General features: G+C 43.3%; 2 protein-coding genes and 1 pseudogene across 2 annotated transcripts; all 3 read left to right on the top strand.

The window, feature by feature from the left end:
• Window positions 1-8,647: 8,647 nt before the first annotated feature.
• LOC118086354 (adenosine receptor A2b pseudogene) lies at window positions 8,648-8,971 on the top strand (annotated as a pseudogene).
• Window positions 8,972-9,729: 758 nt separating this feature from the next.
• LOC148685459 (adenosine receptor A2a-like) lies at window positions 9,730-10,440 on the top strand. Its single transcript, XM_088671349.1, has one exon. It carries the CDS (start codon window positions 9,730-9,732, stop codon window positions 10,438-10,440), a length of 711 nt encoding a protein of 236 aa, XP_088527475.1.
• A 4,847-nt stretch (window positions 10,441-15,287) lies between these two features.
• Window positions 15,288-24,355, top strand: RPS19 (ribosomal protein S19). The gene is made up of 6 exons (XM_035117863.3): window positions 15,288-15,319; window positions 16,004-16,074; window positions 19,279-19,379; window positions 21,671-21,854; window positions 22,573-22,627; window positions 24,289-24,355. Exons 2-6 carry the CDS (start codon window positions 16,004-16,006, stop codon window positions 24,313-24,315), a joined length of 438 nt encoding a protein of 145 aa, XP_034973754.1. The 5' UTR covers window positions 15,288-15,319; the 3' UTR covers window positions 24,316-24,355.
• The last annotated feature ends 233 nt before the right edge of the window (window positions 24,356-24,588 follow it).

The raw sequence follows: 24,588 nt of genomic DNA, 5'->3' as shown, positions 1-24,588 counted from the left end.
AAAAGTCAACACCCTAAATCTGCACCACTCAGGGAGCATGAGAGCTGTATCTATACACCTTTAAAGCACACTCAGAGCAACTTCTTTCCCTCTTAAGAATTCTGGGCACTGTAGTCACAGAGTTAAAATTCCCAATAATTCTAAACAAACTACAGTTCCCAGAATTCTTTGAGGGGATAAATGTGCTTCCAGTGTACTTTAAAAGTATGCTGTGTGCGCAGTGTTGGTCTTTTCTCCACTGACATTTGCTTAGGATAAAGATTATGCAGGGAAATGTATTCTGGGTGGGTCTTCTAAGAGAAAGCCCGCTATTAGCTTGTTTAGGTGTTTTTGGAACATGGTTGTGAATGCCAAAAAGTGAAGTAATGTTACATTTTTAACATATTAAGTCCGAGCTTCACTATACACAACTTTGAACCCCTGCTCTGGAGTTCCTTTGTGCAGAACTAAAAATAGGATAGGCTATTTCTAGAAAGGAAACAAGCCAGCCTTGCATTGCCCTCTAGTGGGCAGAGACAAGATGGTGATTGTCTACATAAAGTGTGTCTACTTAAATATCATCTCGCATTATTGGCCGAGGGAGCCGGCGTACAGCTTCCAGGTCATGTGGCCAGCATGACTAAGCCACGTCTGGCAAACCAGAGCAGCACATGAAAACGCCGTTTACCTTCCCGCTGCACTTTGATGTGCTTTTGAACTGCTAGGTTGGTAGGAGCTGGGACCGAGCAACGGGAGCTCACCCCGTCGCAGGGATTCGAACCGCTGACCTTCTGATCAGCAAGCCCTAGGCTCTGTGGTTTAACCCACAGCACCACCCGCGTCCCTAAAATATCAAGGATCACACCTAAAGCCAAAATTGTGTACTGTATAGTCAAAACACATTGGGTTCAATGGCGGGTGGGATTGCCAAAGTCATTTCCCTCCGAGCCCCACCCCCTTAAAAAATAAAAACCCACACACATGAAGCTGAATTCGCACAAGTTAAATGTGCATAAGTTGTGGTCTTGCTGTATTTGACTCAAGCAGCCTTCAACCAACCTGATCCCCTCCTGATGTTGTGGGACTACAACTCCCATCAACTATGACTATTGGCTATACCAGCTGGTGGGAGTTGTGGTTCACAACATCTGGAGGGCACCAGTACAGGGAAGGTTGGTTTAGGAGCATCTACAATGATTACCACCTCGACCTAGTGCATTGTTGTTAAATTTAATACCTTCTTTCTCCCCTCATCTTCTGCAGCCAGGCACAACTTAAATTTTTTCCCTTATGAAATCCGTTGTGTGAAAGAAATCAGCCCTGAAATATATGCAGTAGTGGAACATGCTCGGAGTCAATTTCCCTCTGTGCCGAGTAGCAACAACCTGCTGCGTGTATCCGGGGTTCAGTCTTTGCCCCTGTGGTGGGTGGATGTGCTGGAATTGCAGCCTCCAGTGCTGACAAGCTGGGTTTGTCCGCACGAGAGCAAAATGCAGGTTTGCATCGGCCTTTCTCCCCAATAACATAGGATTGCCCAAACGACATCTTCCCCATCCCAGTGTTGTCCTGGATCTTTCCCCTTTTAAATATTGTTTTTTTTTGAAAAAAATCCTTGGAAAGTCCAAAAAGGCTAGGATTGAAAACCTCCACATTTAAAACAGAGATGGTTTGGGACAACACTGGGATGAGGTCCACATTTTACCATGGGGTGGACAAGCCCTCTTTCTCAAAAGAGGGGGGGCACCTGTGTGATTACTGGTTGCTACCAGAGGTTTGTAGGGTGGGGCAGGGAGAGGCAGCTTGTGCTGACTGCTACAAGCCTCTTTGAATATGCAGTGAAGCTGTTCCTAGCTAGTGCAACAGTGGCAGGTGGAACTTGTACTGTATATGCACATTAATCACCATATAGGTACATGCCAGATTACATAACACGTTCTTTTAAAAAAAATTATCAAAGAGAAAATTTTTTCTAAACGCACACACACACACATTTACATTAAACCATAGTAAATGTCAGTACCTTTATGGGGTTCCCTGAACCCCGGGACTTCCCTCTACCCCTCCCTTGGCTTCCAAAATTTATCTTCCTTTTTTAACTGCATCTAATTATCCAAATTTATTATACTTCATTTTTATCCTTTGTTGTTTTAAATTACAAGTGATATGTCAATTCCGCTAACGCTTTTAAATTTTTACAGTGTTCTTTAATATAGTCTACAGTATAAAATTATGCCATTCTCTATTAAATTTGTTATCCTCTTGGTGCCTGATCTTCCCGGTCAGCCTTGCTATCTCTGCATAGTCCATCATCTTCATTATCCATTCTTCCTTCGATGGGGCTCTTTCTTCTTTCCATCCCTGGGCAAATAGCATTCTTGCTGCTGTCGTTGCATACACAGACAGTACTTTCTTATCCTTCGGTAATTCTTTTCATTTTATACCGGTAGTAAAAAGGCCTCTGATTTTTTAACAAAAGTTATTTTAAACATTTTTTTCAGTTCATTATAAATCTTTTCTCATAAGGCCTTAGCTATTTTACAGGTCCACCACATATGATGAAATGTACTAACATATGTGGGTCAAGTTCTTACACATTTTCGCCAGTCTTGTAGGAGTCAAATACCATCTATACATCATTTTCATATAATTCTCTTTTAACATACAGCAGGCTATAAATTTTAAATCCTCATTCCATAACTTCTCCCATAAAGCAAATTGTATATATCCCACATCTTTTGCCCAGTGTATCATTACATATTTTACTTCCTCATCTTTTGTTTCCCATTCCAGCAACAATTTATACATTTTTGACAGAACTCTTTCAATATTTCCCAACAATACTTTCTGCAATATCAAAAATTCTTTACCAAGACTGACTCCTTTATCCAACCTGAAAATGTTGTTTAATTGATGATATTGGAGCCAATCAGTTAATGGATGTCTTATGCCTTCAAACTTTTTTTTACTTTCAATTGATTTTCCTCCTGTTAGCAACTCATACTTTTCCCATACTTATTTTTTTAACTGACAATGCTTCTAATGGTGATAGCCACCATGGGATTTAATTCTCTAATAAATTCTTATGTTTTTCCCAACCAGCATAAATATATTTTCTAATAATATATGGTTTAGAAATCCCCTATCAACTTTTGATTTTCCTTACCAAAGATATGCATGCCATCCAAATCTATTGTCATAGCCTTCCAGATCTAAGATATCTGGGTTCCTCAGTGTCATCCATTCTTGTAGCCAGCAAAGGCAGGATGCCTCATAATATAATTTTTAATTCAGTAGGGTGAATCCACCTCTTTCTTTAACATCTGTTAATAACTTGTACTTAATCCTAGGTTTCTTCCCCTGCCAAATAAGATATATCTCTTTGCCATTGTTTGAAGTGTCCTGTTCTGTTGACTATCGGTATAGATTGAAATAAAAACAACATTCTTGGCAATACATTCATTTTTATTACTGAGATTCCCCCCCCCCCATAATGATAATTTCATTCTTCCCCATATTTCCACATTTCTCTTAATATCATTCCAAACTTGTATATAGTTCTCTTTAACAATGTTTATATTATTTGTTGTCAGCCATACCCCTAATATTTCACCTTCTTTTCTATCCCCCGTTCTGTTATCTGTCTCAGTTCATTTTTCTCCTGGTCTGTCATATTTTTTTTTACCAACAACTTAGTTTTATTTTTATTCAGTTTGAAACCTGCAACTTAGCCAAATTGGTTAATCTTATCCAACACCCTTGGTATACTTTCCAATGGGTTTTCTACCAGTTACCAGGTCGTCCGCAACACACAACACATTTCATGTAAGTAGAATTCATTCCTCAAGAGCATTTGGAAACTTGAAACTAGCAGAGTATGGTAGCTTGCTTGTTAGCAGGCACAAACTGTTACCTATCTTACCTGCTTTGAATCATCTGCCTGGACTGAGAATTTGCTTCTGAACCTGGTTCTTGCTTTTTAAAGCCATCAATAGCTTTAGGGCAGGCATCCCCAAACTTTGGCCCTCCAGATGTTTTGGACTACAATTCCCATCTTCCCCGACCACTGGTCCTGTTAGCTAGGGAGCATGGGAGTTGTAGGCCAAAACATCTGGAGGGCCGCAGTTTGGGGATGCCTGCTTTAGGGACTCCAATTTTCTTTAGAAATGCCACCTCCCATGTGAGCCTCCCCAGCATTTAATATACCCGTATATTCCGGCGTATAAGACAACTGGGCATATAAGAAATATGACCCGGCGTATAAGACGACCCCTCACTTGTTAGAAGATTTCCCTGGGTTAAAAAGTAGTCTTATACGCAGGAATATACAGTATTTTGATGGGGCCTGGGTTGCTTCAGATTCTACCTTATGGGGAGACTAGATTGGCCTCTACCAAGAACAGGGCCTTCTCTGTTGTAGCACCAATGCTCTGGAACTTCATTCCACGACAGTATAACCACTGCCTCCCTGTTGGCTGACTAGATAAAAATGTATTGATTGCAGATGGTCTTTGAAAACTGCTGTATCCCATGTTTTATGGCTATATTGTGATGTTGTTTCTGCTTGGTTTGAATGAAGAATGGTTGTATTTTGAATATGTAAACAGCTGTGGTGTATTTTGTGAACAGGCATATATAAATAACCTTAAATAAATAACAGTGCAATTGTTCAAGTCCGTGAATTGCCCTGTTGTGTTCAGTGGAACTTACTCCCTGGTAAGTTTGTATAGGTCTGGATTGCATCAAACTGGGTGCTCATACCCCAAACATCATGACGGCAGTACATCATTCTAGTAATGATGGGGAGAGTTTAAACAATCATAACTACGTGGGTGTCTTTAATGGCTACAGATTTTTGTTTAAACATATATCCTCTCTGGAATATTTGGGTGTTTCCTTCTGGCTTTTAAAATATTTACATCCTTCACTCCTTCTCCTTCTTTGGCCAAGGTTTTAAATACAGCGCTGTAGTATTTGTCATACTCCCTATCTGTCACTAGGTGTTGCTGTCACGCACAGCTAATAGTAGTGCATCTCTTGGGGAAGGAAACCCATTGTTCTTGAATTCCCTGTGCTCCTGGTTCCAAGGGACAAGGCAAACCGGAACAACAGGCCTTGTTCACTGAGAACTTATTGAGTGCAGTGAGTTAGCAAATGGAAAAGCATTTCTGGCAATGTCACATTCCGTTTATTTCAATGTGCCTTGCAAACTCCCCAGCGGGCTGCTCCTGTGATTTTTAATGAGCACAAGAAAAGCTCGCAACATTAATAGAAAATTAAGAACTAAGAAAGGGGGAATTGGTGAGAAAATTAGATTGCTTTGCTTAAAAAAGAAAATAAATACCCACCCCTTCCAATTTTGGCAGCGGGATTATCCTGTTTCTTCTAATGGGTCTCCTGTTTCCAAGAAGGGCAGTTAGCAATCTGTGCAGACCAGAGAACATTGACAATCTCCTAACAAGCTTGCTTGACGCACTGATGCGTTTCCTTTCCCTGATGTCCTATACTTCCCTCTCTGATGTGCCATATTTCATTCTGGAAAATGGCCAGAATGGATGAGGTTCCAATTTAGATGTGCACCTGATTTTAGTGAATAGCCATCGGGGACAGATTGAATTTGCTCATGAAGGAGGAGGGTGCTCCATTGCTATCCAGGCCTCCAAGTCTGTGGCAAGTGCTAAGAACAAGATTTCTGTGCACTGCAAAGAAAGTAGGAACTCGCTGGCCATTTAATGTCACCCCAAGGACAACAATGGGGTTGATGATGGAGGGGAGGAAAGAGAAGCAGCAGCAGCAACAACGGCAGGCAGGCAGGGAAAGACCACGGGCAAGAGAATAAGCAATGAGGTAGAGAGGTAAAGAGAAGGAAGGTGGCAATCATACCTGGGGGAGGGAAAAGGCTGGATGGAGTCGGGCAAGGGAGCAGCAGTGAGTGAGGAGAGCTGGTGCGAACAATAACAATAAATTTAATTTTAAAAAAATATTTGTATCCCGGCCCAGGGTGGGCTCAGAGTGGCTAACATCATAAAAACACAATAAGCATAAAAAGAGACCTCAATAAATTAAAATACACCTTAAAATTAATTCAGACAAGTTAAAATCTGGGCAGGTGGCAAGTATCAGGGTGGAATTGAGAGTGGTTAATAATTGCTAGGACCAACTGTTTCCACTGATCATACAAGGAACTGTGAGTGGGTTGGGGGCTTCCTTCGGGCTTATTTTATACAAAGGAAAGTAAGTCAAACTGCACCCCCCCCCCCCAGGCCTGGCGGAACTGCTCTGTCTTGCAGGCCCTGCGGAAAGATGTCAAATCCTGCAGGGCCTTGGTCTCTTGTGGGAGAGCGTTCCACCAGGCTGGGGTCATGGCTGAAAAGGCCTTGGCTCTAGTCAAGGCCAGTTTAATTTCCCTGGGGCCTGGGATCTTCAAGGTGTTGTTGTTAGCAGACCGTAAGCATACTGTGGGGCATACCAGAAGAGGCGGTTCTGTAGGTACGAGGGTCCTAGGCCGTATAGGGCTTTAAAGGTTAAAACCGGCACCATAACCTGATCCTGTACTCCACCAGGAGCCAGTGCAGCTGGTATAGCACTGGGTGAATGTGATCCCGCAGTGGGGACCCCGTAAGGAGTCTCGCCACGGCATTCTGCACCTGCTGGAGTTTCTGGGTCAGTTTCGAGGGCAGCCCCACGGAGAGTGAGTTACAATAATCAAGCCTGGAGGTGTCCGTCACATGGATCACAGTGGTGAGGTCAGGGCGAGAGACGTAAGGGACCAAGTGCTTAGCTCCGCGGAGATGAAAAAATGCTGCCTTTCTTGTAGCTGTAACCTGCGCCTCCATAGAAAGGGAGGCATCTAAGATTACACCCAACAACCAGGATGGTGTGATCTTTGCGGAAATGCAATTGGTGGGGATGGTGACAAAAGCCAGGAAAGGTTAATGGGAAGGAGCTCAGTGGCAGAGCTTGCAGAAAACCCCTGGTTCAATCCCCAGCATCTCCAGGTAGGGCTGGGAATTTCCTCACCTGAAACCCTGGAGAGCCACAGCAAGTCAGTGCAGGAAATACTGAATTAGCCAGACCAAAGATCTGACTCTATAGAAGGCAGCTTCCAAGGTTCCTAATTCCTAATTGGGATCAATTACCACAACTGACAGTGTAGTGCAGTACTTAACCTGGGGCCTGAGAGATCAGGATTCGAATCCTCATTCGGCCACAAAGCTTGCCAGGCGACCTTGGGCCAGTCATCGTAATCTCTACCTAACCTACCTCACAGGGTTGTGAGGATAAAACATGAGAAAGGGGAGAAGCGTGTACACCGCCTTCAAGCTCCTTGCAGTTACGGTGTGATATACAAAGTAAATAATTAACTAGCTCCTTCCAACCCAGTTTACAGGGTAACTGTAAAAGCAGTTCCCAAGATGTGTTACTTACACACACACACCCAACACACACACACTCTGCTGGTTGGGGAACATATACATACATAAATAAATACATACAGGTGAAACTCGGAAAATTAGGATATCGTCAAAAAGTGCATTTATTTCAGTAATGCAACTTAATATTTATTATTTTTCTTTTAATTTTTACAAATGCTTTCTTTTGGAAATTCCACAGTAATAAAACAAATAGTTACAATAATACAAAAAACTACATCGCTATTACATTTCATTAATTACATTTCATTTATAACTGAACCGCCTAACGACAAATAATTACAATTACAACAAACGAAGGCTTGACATATCTTGCTTTGCATGTCATGCATCTATCTCATATATTGGTTTCACCTTCTAAGTTGCATTACTGAAATAAATGCACTTTTCAACGATATTCTAATTTTCCGAGTTTCACTCTCTCTCTCTCTCTCTCTCTCTCTCTCTCTCTCTCTCTCTCTCTCTCTCTCTCTCTATGTATATGAACGAACACGTGAAATCCAAAAGCCAAGAGCCATCTGCGAGGATGGGAAACTCCACTCTACATTTCCCATAAGACACATTTGAAGTGTGGATGCCTAGAGCTTTGGATTTGTGGGTATTCTAAATTCTAAAAGAGATAGCTCAGTCGGTAGAGCATGAGCCTCTTAACCTCAGGGTTGTGGGTTTGAGCCCCACATTGGGCAAAAGGATTCCTGCATTGCAGGGGGTTGGACTCGATGACCCTCGTGGTCCCTTCCAACTCCACCATGCTATGATGCTATGAGCAGCTCTGATAATTCCCATCTGTGATACATTTGTGTGTGTGGTTTGTACTGACCCTGCTTCCACACATCCCATTTCATTTAAGCTCTCGCATTGATTGCCTTACCTCAGAGACCTGCTTCCCTAATCCACGAGCATTAAATGATCCACATAAAAAGCCATCTTGTGCCTGGGCTGATCTGATCTGTTTGCTAGCAGAATGCTCAGCAAACAGAGACAGGTTCAGATTATTGATAGCAGGGCAGAGCTGGGACTGCCACGTACGTGAAGGATGTGTCATAAGACACACAGAGAACGATGTCTGAACGTGGATCCTTGATGTTCCATGTAGATCAAAGAGAAGAAACTGTCCCATGCCTGGTTCCTGGTGGGAACCATTCTGCTGAAGGAGGACCTTCTTCTGCAGGGACAACAGAATTACTGTGTTGTCCGGTGAAAGGCCGTTTACAATAACAACAACAACTTTCAGGGACATGTATTTTGGTTTCGTGGTTCTTGAGGGGGTCCTGGCGGTGGCCATTATCACCATCAACCTGTTGGTTTGTGCCACCGTCTACCTGCACAAGGAGCTGAGATGCATCACGAACTACCTGATTGTGTGCCTGGCAGTGGCCGACCTTGGTGTGGGAGCCCTGGCCATCCCCTTCTCAATGGTACTCAGCATGGAGTATGTCCTCTGTTTCTACACATGCCTCTTCCTCACTTGCTTCCCACTGGTCACCACCCAGTTCTCCATCCTCCTCCTGCTGGTCATTGCCATCAACGCCCACCTGAAGATCAAGCTGCCCAACAGGTAAGCCAAAGGCTCTTTCTTCAGCATCCAGCCTGTGAAACTGAGTGAGTGCATGTGAGCCAACAACATCTATGCACATGATCAACTTCTTAGGGGTTCTGCAAATGCTGGTGCATCATTTATGCTAGTGGTTCCCAACCTTTTTTCTTCCATGGACCATTTGAAAATCGCTGATGGTTCTGGTGGACCACTGAAATGATTTTTCTGCCAGTTGTAGCCATGCATGGCAATGTATTGTGCTTGATGCTATCTGCTTTGTAATTGGATTTTTATTGCTTCTTTTATTTCTCATTTTGTATTTTACTGCGTTACCATTTGTATTGCATAGAATTCTGCTTGTAACAGAATAAAACACAAGAAATAAAAGCAGCAGTAAAAATACAATTTGAAAATGATATGAATATATAATTATTTTGTTTCATAAAATTTATACCCGACTTGACTGTAAGAAACAACAACCCTCAAAGGAGTTTACAAAAAGATAAAAACAGTAAAATCAAGAAAAAATTCAGCCGTACTTTAAAACATACAAAAGTTAAAATATTAAAACAGGTTAAAATTACCCTAACTTTCTAAGCATCTGGGTAGCCGTGTCTAAAGAATGTTTTTAGACGATGTGATTACAGTAGCAATGGAAGAGCTACCAATGGAGGCAACACTTGTTTGTTGACCATAGACAAATGACACCTGACTCTATAGTCACATGACACTCACAAGGATTATTTTCTGGACAGCTACACCGTGCACGTGAAGAAGGGAGGGATGGTGATCATTGTGCTCTTCTGCTGGCTGCTGTCTCTGCTGATAGGTCTCTCACCAATGATGGGCTGGAACCGCTTCCAGCACTACGCGGAGACCAGCAACAAGACGCTGCCTTTCAGCTTCCCCTCCGAGAGGACGGCCTTCGTCATCATCGCCCCCGACCTGCCTTACGGAGGCTTCCTCTCCAAGGTCTATCCACGCCAAGAGAACCTCAGCTACTCCGAGATCCACAGTGGACATCTGGGCCTCTGTTCCTTCACCTCCATTTTCAGCCCCGAGTACGTGGTCTATTTTAACTTCCTGATCTGCACCCTGCTGCCCTTGGCCGCCATGTTGGGCATCTATGCTGACCTCTTCCGGGTAGTCCGCGGCCACTTCCAGTCGCAGGCTCCTTGGCCAGGCAAGAAAAGGGAGTTGCAGATGGCCCGCACCCTCTTCCTCTTGGTGGGCGTCTTTTGCATTTGCTGGATGCCGCTGCATGTCATCTACTGTGTCCAGCTATTGTGCCCTGACTGCCAGCGCTATGAGTCACTGGACCGCCTGGCTGTGTTGCTCTCCCACCTGAATTCCTTGGCCAACCCACTAGTTTATGCCCTCAGGAAGAAAGACTTTGGGCTAGCCCTCCGATCTGTATTCCTCCACCGTGTTCTGCACTGGCCCAGACTGAAGGCCTGCTTTTGTCCCAACTCCAAAGTCCACCCCCAGGCCTGAAGGAGGACAGAGCACCACTCATTCTATTAGCAGACTAAGGTGGTGAGTGCTGACAATAGAGCCAAAAACAGGTCCACTGAGGCAGTGTTCATGTTACCCCTTGCCAAGCCTAGAGACGAATTTGGAATGGCTTCAAGGACTTATAGCATGCCTGGATAGCTCAGTAGGTTAGAGTATGGTGCTGATAATGCCAAGGTTGCAGGTTCGATCCCCATATGGGACAAGTGCCTATTTCTACATTGCAGGGGGTTGGACTAGATGATCACCAGGGTCCCTTCCAACTCTACAATTCTATGATTCTATGACTCCAGTTGGTGTGAAGCGGGTTCGAGAAACAACGCAGCCAACAGCAGCCTTTGATAACAAAGTACAGTCCCAGCGGTCATTTCTCTTCTGGTCACTGCTATGGGTACACGATTTGACTGCGAAACGCCATGGTGCATCTGCAGCAACACAACTGGATGCCTTCATCTGCCCCAGCTGCAACAAAACATGTCTCTTCTGCATTGGCCTCTACAGCCACAGTAGGCACTGCAAACGTCGAAGAGTTTGACCTCACCCCCAAAGGCGAACTCCCCCATTGTTTCCCCGAGACCAATAGATGCCAATCAACAGGATACATATGCATTTTGGATGCAGGTTCTGCCAAGACAAGATTAAAAACCCAGCACGAACTGGAGTGAGTGCACAGTAATTGGTAGTATGTAGGCAACCTGAGAAACAGGAGGCGAGATATTAGCATGCTCAGGGGAACTCTTTCGAGGTTTCACAGAATGACTTTTTTTTTTTGCTAAAAGCAAGCAAGCAAACCACCACTAACAATCTGGGCAAAAAACTCCAAAACCAGCCCAAAGTGGACTAGAATTAATCAGTAGCCACAATATGTTGAATGCCGGGAATGGGAGGGATTCGGTTCAGTTTGCATTTATAGGCAAACCTACCTAATTTGCACTTTCTGAAACAATCTGTGCACTGAATCAGCTGTCCTTTGAAATCTGCACTTCTCGGAGTTTGCAGTTCTCCAGCCCAGCGATGTGTACAAAAATGTATATGCCAGGGTAAAGTGTGCATAAAAATGTATACAGTATTGCAAAAATGTATTATGTAAGGGAATTGCTTTAGAAAATGTCTTTGCTGGGCAAAATTGCATCCAGAGATGTGTGTATTAGGAGAAATTCACATTAAATTGCTGTCAATTTTCATGAAGACATAAATATAGAGAGCAGACTAATGTGGAAATGTGGAGAACTGGCCTTAAAGAGTGGAAAAGTGAGAAACCAAAATTGCTGGATTCACCAGTTACTTGTTGAATGCCAATTGGAGAGAGAAATGGAAAAGCACCATGTGCATGTGTACATGCAAAGTCCCAGGTCCCAGGATTCTTTGCAGGATGTGCTTTAACTGTGCAGTGTGTATGCAGCCAGTATGCAGCCTGGGGGCATGTGGGGCAGCCCACACAGCTCTAACCACTGACCACCCTTCAGCATTTGCCCCCTGAGCTGGCTGCTACACTCTGCCCCCCTGGCAGGGCCAGCTCTACCCACCAACCACCATCCATAACTATGCCCTTGCCCTGTCCCCTTGGTCCAATCTACACCACTGCCCAGGAGGAGAGGGCAAGGCAAGGCTGAGGCTATTCCTCCTCTGTTCCCTCGGAGAGCAGGAGGAGCAGGACCAGAGGGCACTGGGAATCGGCCATGGAGTCCATCCTTCCTGTCTGGAAGACCTGACAATGCCCAGTGGCGATGCTGCCTCTAAATAAGCCAATGAAGACAAGACTCCTGAGCCGTTAATAATGGTGAAGCCGAAAGAATTTTTTGTCAGGTGCAGCTTGTCAAACCAGAGTGGAAAAAGCTGGTGCCTGGTGAAATTTCCTCTTCTGTGTGTTGTGAACAATTAAAGGCACAAGAGGAGCCCAATTCTTCTTTGTCCCTCACCTCCCTTCCTTTGTGCGTCTCCTCTACCTTTGGGCACCATCAGCTGAGTGCAATCGAGAGAGGCCCACTTAAGACAGCAACAGGAAAATCACTTCCACCCACAAAGCAATTATTGAAAATGAGGGAGCTGAACTGCAGAGAGCTGTTGAATATTGCAGCATTAAAGCACATAATGGACATCAGGAACTGTCGATAAACCCATTATTTAAACAAAGACTGTGCCTCGGCCCTCGGTATTTTTAGAACCTTAAATTAAGCTAATGAAATTGATTCTGTTTAAAACTCAGCACAATAAACCTCACTTTTTATCTATGGAGGTAAAATAGTCAAGAAGGAAAAGAACCATGGAAAATTTGGAAGGAGCCGGTATGAGAGAAAGCTGGTTTCAGTTATTGATTGTTGGTTCTCGTGATGGTCAGGGTGCTTCTGCAATCTCCAGTCCACGAATAATTTCAGTCCAGGGTTATCCAGGTGTGATAAAGTTCTCATGAGATTTCTCACCATTATTATTATTATTATTATTATTATTATTATTATTATCAAGGTTATGTGGCTCTTGGAGCTATGACACAGATATAAATCACATTTGTGTGGCAAGCTTCAAAAGTTAATTGCCACCTGTTGCTGCTATCAAATATAAAAAATGGTGCCCCTTTTCCTCATGGAAATGAAGGCAGTTGATAGGGAAGCTGTAGCTCAGCCCAGATCGAGCAATGTGCCATTCCTCAGCCAGGGGTTAATTTAATGTACCTTTTAAGCAATCTAACGAGACTGGAGTTGTAATGGGGTGTAAAAAAACAAATGGAACTGGCCAGTCTTATTTCCTTGTGGTCTTGCCTGTATTTTTAGGGGACTCGTGCAAAACATTTTGCTACCTGGAATAGAGCCCAAGTGCCCTTTCCCTCTGGAAAAAGAGGTACCAGAACTCACAATGAACATTTCCCTCGTTTTCTTGGAATGTCAATGGTGCCCACCTGAGTTGTTGGAACTGAATTCTGGCAAGTTCTGGCTGGGAAAAAAAGCCCTGGTGCTACACAAATCATAGAATCATAGAATTGGAAGGGACCCTGAGGATCATCTAGTCAATCCCCTGCGGTGCAGGAATACACAGCTGCCCATAAAGGGATTAAACTTGCAATCTTGGTGTTATCAGCACCATGCCCTAACCAACTGAGCTATCCAGGCTGAAGCATGTTGCTTCTCCCTGTCGTATGGTAGGGCTGGCCCTGGATTGGACCAGATTAAGGGGGGCATAAATTCTCTACTTAAATGTCTGTCCAGTTTAAAGAACAATAAGGGAAAGCAGTGGCCTTGAAGTTGTTCATCAACTGCAGATAAATAGAAGAATGACTAGGTAGAAGATAGTCAGACTAGACTAGGTAAAAGCCTATGCAGATGCTCAAATTTCCTCTAGCCTCTAAGGCAGGCATCCCCAAACTGCGGCCCTCCAGATGTTTTGACCTACAACTCCCATGATCCCTAGCTAACAGGACCAGTGGTCAGGGATGATGGGGATTGTAGTCCAGAACATGGACTACATGATGGGGATTGTAGTCCAGAGCAGATGCCTGCTCTAAGGCCTGCAATTTCAAGAATCTTCTTTAAAAATGAATGCATTAATTGAAAAGGAAAGATCAGGAGAACCAAATCTCTTCAGAACATTTGGAGGTTATTTGAAATGTGTACAACAGACATTCCAAAAGCTTTTGTGCCTTTCATAATTTGTAGTCTACAAATCCAATAAGGCACCAGAGTAATAAATGTATTGTTACTCAAAAAAGTTGTAAATGTTGCTGGAGTACAGGCAGACCACAGGAAAACCGAATTAATTCTTTGCATCAATATTCACTGCAAAGGTTGCACACACACAAAATGCTTGACTACTATTTTTCTGGAAGAATGTCTGAAGAAGTCAAATACAGGTAACAAAGAGATGAAGCAGCATGGTTTATGGAGAGAGTAAAAATTAGCAACTTGTTGGGTTTGGATGACACATAGCAAAGAATCCCAGAAGCGTGTTGAATTTCCAACAAAACTGCAAATTCCTTTCAGTCCTTTGGCAACACCAATTTTTTAAAAAAGCATCCCGAGAGAAGCAGAGAAACCCGTTAAGCCTAACCTGCCTAAGCAAATTGGTAGATAGCACTATAAAGCCAGAAATATTAAATATATGGGCAAAGAAGTATAGCTGAATAAAAATCTGTATATTTTATGCAACAGGAAGGTGATGCTAGAATTCTTTAAGAGTACGTAAGTCACCTGGCACACGTTTTGAATGGGGTTCCAAGGTTGTTTTTGGCAGTTGTAACGGTAGGTTTATTACTTCTCTAGCAACCGGGTTAACAAAGAGGGTTGTGGGCACCTTTAAAAACTTCGGCTAATACTGTATATTAATATTGTGGACATAAGATTTCAAAACACGTTTAGCTTGTTGTAGAAATACCATTATTTTAAAGATTATTTCGTCTGTTGTTATAATTGTATATATTATAAGCTAAAATAAATAAATATAAACTTTATCCTCCCAAAAAATCTCCACAAATTTATATAAATATTATTATTAATAAAAGCAATAACCTGTATCACCTGCAAACCTGCTTCTCTATAAAAGCACCAATCAACGCTCAAGTCAAAAGAAAAAGTGAGATTCTAACACCGCCCCACCAAATTACTCACGAGGCGAACGATGGAAACCGGGCTAGATCAACTTCCGCCCTTTTGTGGGCGAAATACAAAACGCTTCCGCCGCTGAGGTGGGGGGGGGGGAGGGTTAGAACTCAAAGGCGGCACTACGCTCCTCCCGCGCGCCGCGGTGATTGGGTGCCCCAAGTCTCGCGGCCCACTATTGGCTTACAGAACCTCGCGATGCCCGGAGCCCTTGTGAGTAGCGGGTGGGTAACCCCTCTCGTTCTTTTTTCCTGGAGCGCAGTGGCAAGAGCACGGTGAGTGGTCTCTGGGAGCGTGGTGGGTAGGCCTGGGTCCTCTCGGGGAAGGGCTTTCGGCGCGTCGGAAGGCTGGCGGGCGTGTGGACAGGGATGCTCTTCTAGGAGGCGCGCGGGGTGGCGGGGAGCCGGCTTCCTAATCTCATGAGAAGAGGACAGACAGGGGCCTGGCTTGCGCTAAAAGCCCCGTGTTTTCGTTACCAAAGCCATAATAAAGTATACATCCCCCCCTCCCCCAAATCGCCACGTCAACTTTAAAATGTGTTTTACTTTATGCCTTGGGTACAAGTCGAAGAAGCTTCTTTCTGTATTATTTCTTGCAATAACAATGTTCAATTTTCCAAATTGCGCGTCAAGTTTAAAATGCTGTTCCTTCTCTGGCTGGTGAATGGGGCCAGGTTGGTTCTTCTTTTTGCCATAATGTTCTTCCTGGGAGGCAGCCTTCCATTGGTCCTTGGGATGGTTGTAGAGGTCAGAATGTGCCTCCCTTCAGCTCTGGTTAAATTTCCTAAAGGTGAGCATTTCAGGTAGGGTTCTCCCCCCACAAAAAACCCCTCAAAAGCTTGCCATGACTTTGCTTGGTCTTAATATTGCCCAACTGGGTGTATTGGGAGTTTTTTTTCTTCTGAACTGGCATTAATGCATACTGGTTTTTGCTGCTTCCCCCACCCCTCTCTTCTGTAGATGCCTGGAGTAACTGTAAAGGACGTAAACCAGCAGGAATTTGTGAGGGCCCTTGCAGCCTTCCTCAAAAAGTAAGTTGCCTGAAAAATGAATTAGTAGTTAAGAGCTAGTCCCATGGATTTGATAAGGAGATTAACTGCACTTGTTAGTTAAAAAGAAGGGAGCACAGTCTACCTCAGGGGTCAGCAAACTTTTTCAGCAGGGGGCCGGTCCACTGTCCCTCAGACCTTGTGGGGGGCCGGACTATATTTTGAAAAAAAAATATGAATGAATTCCTATGCCCCACAAATAACCCAGAGATGCGTTTTAAATAAAAGAACACATTCTATTCATGTAAAAACATGCAGATTCCCAGACCATCCGCGGGCCGGATTTAGAAGGTGATTGGGCCGCATCCGGCCCCAGGCCTTAGTTTGGGGACCCTGGTCTACCTGCCCTCTTCTGCTAATTGCTTTGTGTATGTCTTTACTGTGCAAAGAGTGCAACACTTAGCCAAACATAAGGAAATGCTCCCTTTGGTGTAGTGATGGCTCATCTAATGGAGCAGTCTGTAGTAGCATAATTTTAAAAAGGTACTTAGGTGCAGCGAGTTGTGCCAGAATGAGGATTGCGAATAAGAACCCGAAGCCATTGAAAGCTTTGCAGTGTGGATAGATGGTATCTTGTGGACAGCTGGGGTTCCTGATTTCAGCAAGTATCCCTTTAGGAACAGGACATTTGTTTTGAGGTTTATACATTCATGAGTCTTGGCAGACACAATGCTTGAAGTGTATGTGATAAGCGAGTCCCCCCCCCCCCCGTAAAACTAAACTTTAAAAAATAAACAGTGACTTGCCCGTTTAATCAGTGATACCCTTTTATCTGATCATGTTTTAGTCAATCTTAATTGTAGTCTTAAACATGTATTGTGGGATCTGTAAGTGGAGGTGTGGGTGTCCAGGCCATCTTTTGTCCTGAGCACAGATGCATCATTTGTAACTGACTGTTCTCTTCACAAGGTAGAGAGTATGTGTTAGTTTTTTTAGATAGTTTTAAGGTAGATTGTGTTTTGGCAGCCTTGTGGCAACAAACAAACAGCCTTTAAGGTAGATTTGCTTTGGCAGCCTTGTGGCAACAAACAAGGTAGATTATAAACTTTCAAATAAATAGAAGAAAAGCGGGGATAAAACTGAGACTCAAATGGGACAAAGGCTAAACTTGCTCTTTGTTCCTCCACCCAAATTCCGGATCCAGGGTGGGTGTTGTCTTCCCTTGATTTTGTTCATGGTAGCAGGGTCATTCCACATCAAATCAACGCTAAATGTTTTCATTAATTTTTTCTTTTACAGCTATGGATTGTAGGAAAGTTGTACCCAGTAGCTATTCCCCCCCAAACAATGTCCCAAAAATGTAAAATTTTGTTACAAGACATAAGAGACCCATAAATTTTTATTCTTTGTTGAGAAAGAGCATGTCTTTGCAATAATTTTCACCATCAAAAACTTTTGATCGCAACGTGCCCTAATGCTGAAAATTTAGGTTTTCTAAACCTAGTTTTTCCACCAAAAAAACCTACATTTGTACATTTTTAAGGCATTTATAAAATCTTTTGAGTGCTGGTGTATTTTTTTCTGAAATCCTCATGTTATTGATCTCTTTGTAAAATTTCAAAGAGATCTGATCATTGGTTATGGAGAAAAAAATAAAATGCACACAAGGTCAAGGCTCTCAAGAGAGACAGAAACACAGATTTCACGAAACTTTGAAGTGCTATAAAATTAAAACCGTTTGAGATAGAGGGAAAAAAATTAAGGGGGTTTCTTTCAACCATAAGGGAAGGGCGTACACAAAGTTTCATCAAAATCTGAGAATGTGGGTGGCATGACTGCGTTGAACTGACGTGGAATGACCCACCAGCCTGTGCACTTGGTTTAAGTAAACAATTGGTTCCGGAAATCTGTACTTAAACTGAAAGTACTCAAACTGAAGCGTACTTAAACCAAGGTATGACTGTACTAGAACTCAAATGGAACCATTAAGAACAGATCTGCCACCCATCTTCACTCAAACCCAGCAGACTGGAGGAGAGGGCACCTGGTCAGGGGGATGCAGTCATGATAGAACACTGCCCCCCCCCCAAAGGCCTTGCTGCTGTACAGAGAATCCCAGTGGGCAGCTTCATCCAATCAAGTCTCTTAATTCAAGCCTAATCAGCATGCTTTTGCAGGATCAAGTCCTGGGTAGCTGTTGTATCCCATTCACCGACCTGACAGCATGTAATGGAACATCAATTAATTAGCTTTTATTTTTATATGGTTACATTTGTAGGATGACATTTTAGGGTCAGAACAGTCCTTTGAGGATTTGACTAAGGAATAGTGACTCGGCTGGTTTCAAACACAAAAGCTATTGGCGCTGCCTTAGAAGAGGCCTCCTTTTTTCACAATGGGAGAGAGTTCCTCCTTTGATTCAGGTGTAGGGAACATCCATAGCTCAGTTGTAGAGCATCTGTCTTGCATACAGAAGGTCCCCGGTTTAGAACAGTTCTTTCTCTTTCATTCTTTCAGAGGTATGTTATTTTTTTTAAAGTTGCCCCACTCTTCAGCCAAAGAAGACTCTTAAAGTGGTTTTCACATCAGTAAAAACAAGACAGGGCCCTGCCCTTAGGCTTACAAAAAAGACATGACACAAAATGAAAGTTAATTGGGAGGGAGTGGGAAATATGCAAACTTAGGTACCAGTTATTTGTTACAAGTTCTACTAATAAGCAGCTGGGATTGAAACCAATAATAATAATAATAATAATAATAATAATAATAATTTATTATTTCTACCCCGCCCATCTGGCTGGGTTTCCCCAGCCACTCTGGGCGGCTTTCAACAGAATATTAAAATACAATAATCTATTAAACATTAAAAGCTTCCCTAAACCAAAAGAAGCCAAAAGTTGCTGGGGTGCTTGCTTGCATTGTTGGAGTGTCTCTGTCTCCCTTCTCTGCCACAGGTGGCAGGTGACAAGGGAGGAGGGACTGGAAATCCCTCATCTCTTTTTGCCTCCCATTTGCTGCAGCTTGATGGAATTGCCCCAGTGAGGATCTAGCAAATGATAGTTCAGTGAGGCATGGGTCTGAGCACTTGTCTTCTGGTAACGAGTAGGAGAAAGAGACTTACCTTTTATAATATGTAAATACCATTGAGGTATGTGCTGCCTTTGGGCAAAAGTGATAGCTTGGCTGAAATAAAATTACTGCTGCTTATTTGTATGGTGATAACTGGTGTTTGAATTGTTCTTGCAGGTCAGGTAAACTGAAAGTACCTGAATGGGTGGACACAGTCAAACTAGCCAAACACAAGGAACTAGCTCCATATGATGAGAACTGGTTCTACACCAGAGCTGGTAAGGAACTGGGCAGATACAGTAACATGCAAATATGGTGCAATGTCTTACTTTTTAAGGACACAGTTCATAATTGTTTTTAACAATCCATGATTGTCTGCATAAGTGTTGCCTTGCATATTGCATCAGAGGGACCAAGATAGATCCTGCCACTCAGATCTATTAAGGGCATCACTTTTGGAATGAGAATGTTGTAGGATAAGTGCAGTGCATTAACTCGCTGGTTTGGCACCTGACAACTTCATGAAAATGAGATGCAAATTACGTTGATTATATACAGCTAATGGTAATGCTTGCCATTTATACAGCAAAATGTAAGTGCTTGAAGCAGTTCACGTGCATTATTAGCAGCACCATAAATGTGCATGGTACTTTATAGGCATTTTATAAGTGAAAATGGGTCTCTGCCTCCAAGGAGCTTACAATAAGAGCGATAACATGGAGAGTGAGACATGCAGGACAAAGTGTGGATATGAGCAGATACAGTTAACATGCGTAGCTTAGTGGCATTATCCCAATAATCTTAAAAATTCCTTATGCCTCTTTATCCAGCATAGTTGAAAATGCTAGAGTTTGGTGTGCAGTTAGGGGGAGGTTGGAGATGACAACTTCTTTGGGGATAGCTACCGGTAGTGTTCTGCTCTGGGAAATGAGCCCTCTTGGCAGCAGAAAAGAAAACCATTTACTATTTTCATTGATAGGGCGATTGTGTCTTCCCTGATGTAGATTATGAATTAGTTAACTGTGCTTGTGATGGTGCATTATTAGCTTCCCTGTGCCAGCCACGCCTACTTAGATAGATGACACATTGGCTAGACATTATGCAGCATTCACATGTCTCGTTAAGAGCAAGTTACTGGGTTTCTAAAGACGAATCAGTTGCTTGCTTTTACTTCTTTTTCCAGTTCTCCTGATCTCACGACTGTTACTAGAGGTCTTGCCACCTCACCACACCCAATCTGTGTCAGTGCTGGGTGCTGAGATGGTGCAATTTTTCACAGGCTCAAGTCATGTGCCTTTTGATTTGCTTGCCTGTAGAAGGAGGAAGACACAAACAAGTGTTGGTAGCTGGCCAAGCAATCTGTCTTGGTTTTCTTCCCGCTGCCCCCCAAGGCCCAAGATAGTTTTGTTCCTGACTTTAGACAGCTCCTAGCAACAGTTGGAGAGCTTTAGAGTTGCTCTTTGTGGAGCTCTTGCACTGTATGTTCACATGTCGCTAGAATTCCTTCTCAAATGCACACATCTGTTTGTATTCATGGTAAATAATGCAAACCAATTATCTGTCTTTTCATGTCTCACTTTCTAAATGCCCCTCCACTGTGGCGATGATTTACAGGGAAGCTCTAAAGTCCAATGTGCTTTTCTCTCGCAGTACTACCGCAGTGATGTCTATTAAGTGCCGTATTCCTAGATGTTTTCTTGCTGCTGTAACTGTTTTAGCGAAATGGATGGTTGGGAGGTTGCCTTGCGGCAATATGGCCTTAGGCTGTGTCTGTTTTTGTCTGCTTGAACGGTGGCCTCAAAGGACAAAGCAGGTGGCTCGGTACAAAAGCAGCCATGGCGGTTAAAAGTGCTCTGCCCTCCGTGCTACTTTCTGCCCTACCCTGTAGTCCTGCTCTAGGTGTAAATTGGGGTTTTTACACCATTTCTTGTTCTCATGTGATGTTAACAGTATGATGCTCTGTTGTTTCTCTGGAGTTGCCACACTGTGTGTTTGGCTAAAGTTCCTCCAGCTAGGTGATCTTAGGCTGACAACATTTGTGCTCATTAACAGTTCGCATGCTACTGTTGGCTACTTTTGTGTGGTTCCTTTCTTCTTTAATAGGAGTAATGCATTCAAGCATGCAGCCAACTTAGTGTGAGCTCGGAGACTTTGGCTTCTCATTCTGGAGATGTTGTCCGGCTGGAATTGGGAGTTCTCGGCTCGTATATCACACTGCTCAAATGAGTAGACCAGCCTTCTTCAGATCAGTGCCCTCCAGATACTTGGAGCTACAAACCTGTTTCAGCTCCAGCCAGAACAGCTGTTGGATAGGAATGGTGGAAGATGTTCTCCAAGACATCTGAAGGGCACCAGGTTTGAGAAGTGTGGAGTACCCTATTCCTGTGAGTAAAAGTGGACATGAGTCATGTGCAAGGTAACCTTGGAGGGTTTTGATAATGGGTCCGTCTGTGTAGAGAAAACTTACTTTGCGGCTGTATCTAGTGTAGGAAGACAAAGCCAGAATGTTTTGATTGAAATAAACAGGGTCAGGAAGTGATGTGTTGTTTGTGTTTTGGTTTGTTTGCAGCATCCACAGCTCGCCATCTGTATCTCCGTGGGGGCGCCGGAGTCGGCTCCATGACCAAGATCTACGGGGGCCGCCAGCGCAATGGCGTAATGCCCAGCCACTTCAGCAGAGGCTCCAAGAGCGTTGCTAGGAGAGTGCTGCAGGCTTTAGAAGGGCTCAAAATGGTGGAGAAAGACCAAGATGGGTGAGTCTTGGTACCAAATTACACTTGTAAGGGAGAAAACTGCTGTGGGGTATCGTGGCAGCTTGCCCCACTTGCAAAAACTTCAGGTTGTAGTCAACACATTTTTACTTGGAGTAGGATCTCTGAAATCAGCAAGCCTAACCACGTCGTGTCCATTGACTTCAGTGGGTCTACTTTGAGTAGGAGTAGAATTGCCTACAACCCATATTGTGCCACAGCTGACAACATATAGAGGTCCATTCATCAGAACTTGCTTATAGAGCCTTCATGTTCAGAGGCAGTGTTATCACTCAGTATTAGTTGCTTGGGAGAAAGTAGAAGGTGGCCATGACCTTCGGTGCCCTATGATTTGGCCACCAGGAAGCCTTTGACTAACCATGGATAAGAATTGCTGGACTAGGTGTACCCTTGGTTTCATCAAGGAGAAGCCTTATGTTCACTAAAGGTTCCGTCCATCCATCCATACTTTCAGTTATGTGCTGCATTGCCTAATTGGGGGTGACGCTCTGAGCAAAATGTGTGTTGTCATACCTATTGGAAGGAGCTGAAGGCTTGTTTACTTATGTGGGGCATTTAGGGCTATGGGGTGAGGTTGTACATGTTCCTTGAGAAAGATCATAAATCTGCTGGGTGATGGTAACTAGGGCAGAGAATGGCCCACATCAGCGACAGAATTGCCTTTTTAAAAATGCTGATACTGGTCACTGCTTTCTTTCAGAGGTCGCAAACTTACTCCCCAGGGGCAACGAGATCTGGACAGGATTGCAGGACAGGTAACCTTTTTTCACATGAGTAATTTCTACAAGAGTAGCTGTGTTAGTCTGTTCCAGCAACACCAAGGAAAAGCCTTGTGGCACCATAAAGCATTCTTGTAAATAGCTCCCTGCCTGGAAGCCGTCATTCAAGGAACCAACCTGGACATTTTTTAAAAGTCCCACCCCCCCTTCTCAAGGCACAGAAAAATTAACCTATTCAATGTGGGCAGGCTAGATTGTGTAAAAAATTGCAGTTCACTTAATTTTGTAGAGTACTTTTGCAAAGGTGCTTGTTGCATAAGTTTTATTTAAAATATTTTAAGGTTGATTTTTTTCGGCATATCCCTTTCCAATGTAGTTTTACAATCAAACAATGAAGGAAAAGGAGAACAACAATACAAATTTTTAAATTCTGCTGTTGTTTAGGAAATCTCATTCTGAAATAAATGCAAGAGGCTTTAAGATACTACAAGCGTCTTCTGTTTCTGCCACAAAAAACTGTTGTTCTCGATTGCAGGGTAGGAGAAGGAATGCTGGAAATGAATCATAATTTTCCCCCAGTTGCTTTGACTTGAAAGTGTTCTTATTCCCTAAAGAATTGCACCTTCTTACTTGAAATGCCTCACAACGAAAGGAAAATTGAAGAGAGAGTGAGTGAGTCAGGATGAACAACTTGCGAGATCATTTCAGCAAAAGTTCTGCTGTGGCACAAAGTGAATCCCTAGCAGCCTGCCTCTCTTCAAAACTCATTAGAAAGAGCTGTGTTGTGTAGATCTCTGCAGCTTTAGATTTGTTCTTTTAAAATTTACTTGATAATCTCTCCCCAATAAAACTCTTTAACAGCCCCAGTGCCATCAGATAAAGTGCCTGAATGATGTTGCATTAACTAGCTCTCTGTTGACATTTACAATGTACTGTGGATGAATTATTCCTCACAAACAGTTGCCTTTACAAATACATAGAAGTTATTAAGTGCAGCATGTCCAAGCAAGTACCAGAATGAAAAATCGCACAGAGTTGATAGATGTCTCTCATTTCTAGCAGTTGAGCTAGACTGTGAATCTGAGTATCTTGAAAATTTCCCTTATCGGTCCTTTCAAAATTACAGCACTCCATATAAAAAAGAGCACATTGAAGTAACTCTATTTCAGCTGCTAGTTAGCCGAGTTCAGTTGGTGACTGAATTTATCGTTATATAATTCTGAAGGGACAAGCCTTGCGTTCAGTAAGGAGGCATGGATTTCTCATCCAGAGGCTGTGGGTGACGTAGAGCAAAATGCATATGTAGAACCCAGCCCCTCCTAGGCTGTTTTATGTGCCATCTATATAAACTGTCAGTGTTCAGGCCAATGGATTATGCCTTCATAGAATTGTAGAGTTGGAAGGGGCCCCAGGGGTCATTTAGCCCAATCCCCTGCAATGCACAGACTTGACAGGAAGCATGTCATGGTGCTATGTAACATTGAGTTGTGCTTTTTCCCCTGCCAAAGATCAGCAGCTTTCCCACCTTGGTGTTTTCCAGATGTTTTGGAGTATAACTCCATCATCCCTGCCATTGACCGTGCTGGCTGTGGCTGATGGGAGTTGCAGTCCAAAAGATGTGCAGAAAGTTGGACTAAATGTTAAGTCCTGCATGGTTTCCCCCCCAAATGCAAACCTTTTCTTCTCTTCTTTTCTAGGTGGCAGCTGCAAACAAGAAACATTAAAGTGAATTGCAGTTCAGAAATAAAGTCCTTTATTTACTGATGTTGCGTGTGTTTTTCTGAAGTCTTCACTGCTCCCACCTTACTCCCTGCACACCCACCAGTCTTTTTTGTAGTATCTGAGTCTTAACCACATAAACTGCCTACACCATTTCAAACCTTTCTTTGAAACAATGAGGACTAAAATCTTCAGGACGAAAACGTCATGCCAGCTGCAAACATCCCTGCTTACATGGGCAGCTGCAGCTATATGTAAAAAAATTATATGCAAGTGTG

Source organism: Zootoca vivipara, chromosome 6 (genome assembly GCF_965207765.1).
Source record: "Zootoca vivipara chromosome 6, rZooViv2.hap1.1, whole genome shotgun sequence".
NCBI classification, from domain to species: domain Eukaryota; kingdom Metazoa; phylum Chordata; class Lepidosauria; order Squamata; family Lacertidae; genus Zootoca; species Zootoca vivipara.
Note: the sequence above shows the minus strand (reverse complement) of the source record. Positions and strands in the feature narration are given on the sequence as shown.